The 1,925-nt window shown below is 63.2% G+C and overlaps 1 protein-coding gene across 1 annotated transcript in view; it reads right to left on the bottom strand.

Moving 5' to 3' along the window:
• Nucleotides 1-219: 219 nt before the first annotated feature.
• RSPO4 (R-spondin 4) overlaps nucleotides 220-1,925 on the bottom strand; it is a 35,945-nt gene continuing 34,239 nt past the window's right edge. The window contains exon 5 of the mRNA XM_046678035.1: nucleotides 220-341. Within this exon, the coding sequence (XP_046533991.1) occupies nucleotides 220-341 (122 nt within the window). The remainder of the gene's footprint in view (nucleotides 342-1,925) is intronic.

The raw sequence follows: 1,925 nt of genomic DNA, 5'->3' as shown, positions 1-1,925 counted from the left end.
GGAGGAAAGGAAAAGAAGGGCAGACAGATAAACGGAAACTGAGAAAGAGAACACAGAGGGGAGGGAGGAAAAGAGAGATGGACGACACTCAGGAGAAGGGGAAAAGACAGGAAAGGTAGACTGACAGAGGAAAGCGCGAGGAGGTGGCGAGGTGGGATTAAAGACCGGGGGCGGAGGAGGGGGTGCGGGGCCGTGAGGGGTGGTGGCCGGCGCAGGCGCTCAGGCGGGCGGCTGGCTGGCCCTGACGGGCGGCTTGCGGTCGGGGTCGGGCTCGCGGTCCAGCTTCCTGTCCTTGCGCGGCCGCTGCTCCCGCCGGCCCTTCTTCTGCCCCGGGCTTCTCTCTGCAAAGGGAGCACGGACAGGCGCGGTGTCGGAGGCCAGCCAGGCCCGGAGGCGATGAGGGTGCCCTGCCCGCGCCAGGCCGCCGGAACCACCCACCCGCTCCTTGCTGGAGTTGGGCTGCGGGTAACCCACCCCAGCGGACCCCGGACCCCTCTCTCAGTCCTTAGCGGGGGAGGAGGGGCTGACTCGCCGAGGGCCCCCAGTCAGGACTCGGGGTGGCCTGGTGGGGGCCCATGACCCTACCACGTGCACTCGCTTCGCGGGTTAGGGGGCAATTCGCTGGAGACCCAGCACCTTCCCGCGGTCCCACACCAGCTTCCCCACTCACCCCGGGCCCAGCTCTGCCCCCCAAAATGACAGCGACAGCAGCAGCGTTTAGCCGGTGCTCTCAGGCCAGCCACTTCCAAGTGCCTTCTGTACGTACGGTACGTTAAACTCAGGACAGCGCGGGAGGCCGCCGGCCGGGCCCCGCCCCAGAGGACAGGCAGCACAGGCCTGCAGTTCACCCAGTGCCCACTGGGCGGAGTGGATGCAAACCCTAGACCTAACTCGGAACCTTGACCCCGCTGTGACCTCTCCCGCCCCCCCCCCCCACGCCCCCCCAAAGCGGAGCCAGATGAGCTTCTAACACAAACACCTGATCAGCCCCATTTCTCAGATGAGATGACTGAAGCACAGAAAGGGGCCTCGCTTGCTCAGCGGCACAGCCTGGGTGGGGCTTCTTAGCATCACTTTCAAGTGACTCCCAGCTCACTTGAAAGAAAAGACCATGTCCTCCCCGTGGCCTGCAGCCCCTCCTACCCCCTCCTCCCCACTCCCCTCAGCCCCTCCTCCTCGCTCACTTTACCCCAGTCACTGGCCTCCTCATTGTCCCTCCAACACAGCCGGTCCAGCCACCTCCACACCTTTGCACAGCTGTGCCCTCCCCCTGGGATGCTCTTCCCAGGTGCCCTTTGTCACTATCATCTACAGGTGAGAAGACCAGGCATGGTTGGGAGCAGAGCCAGCCCTAAATTTCTGGTTTACAAAGTGTCTCCACACCCCAGCTGTTTTCATACGTTGTTATCCCAAGGCAGCTGTGTGCCACTTGAACAAAAGAGACCCAGGCTCAGGGAGTCACTTCCCAAGGTCACAGGGCGAGGCAGTTAGAGCTGGGAGCAGGGAGGGGAGGGTGATTTTATCTCTTCAGTGTCAACTGTGTGCCTGTCTCCCCAGGAGTCAGGGCTCCCCCTCCTCAGGGCAGACTTAGGGTCATCCCCTTAGGTCATGCTGCCCACCTCTGGGGCCCCTAGTCCCATCCCTGAGCTCACAGGGGGCACTGAAGCCAGGCTCCCTCTCTAGCTCCAGGGTTGATGGTATTGGCCCTCAGGTGAGAACAGCACTGGGGAGACGGGGTGTGGGTGCTGCCTGAGCAGCCCCTGCCAACTTTGAAGGGGGGAGCATGGGGTGAGTGGCTGTGGGTCCCCATCCCTTCCCTATGCCTGCCTGATATCTGCCCATTTACCCATCCACCCACCCACCCACCCACCTATCCACCCTCCCATCCACCCACCTACCTACCCACCCACTCACTAGCCCACCTA

This window comes from Equus quagga, chromosome 12, assembly GCF_021613505.1.
Source record: "Equus quagga isolate Etosha38 chromosome 12, UCLA_HA_Equagga_1.0, whole genome shotgun sequence".
Classification (NCBI taxonomy): Eukaryota; Metazoa; Chordata; class Mammalia; order Perissodactyla; family Equidae; genus Equus; species Equus quagga.
Note: the sequence above shows the minus strand (reverse complement) of the source record. Positions and strands in the feature narration are given on the sequence as shown.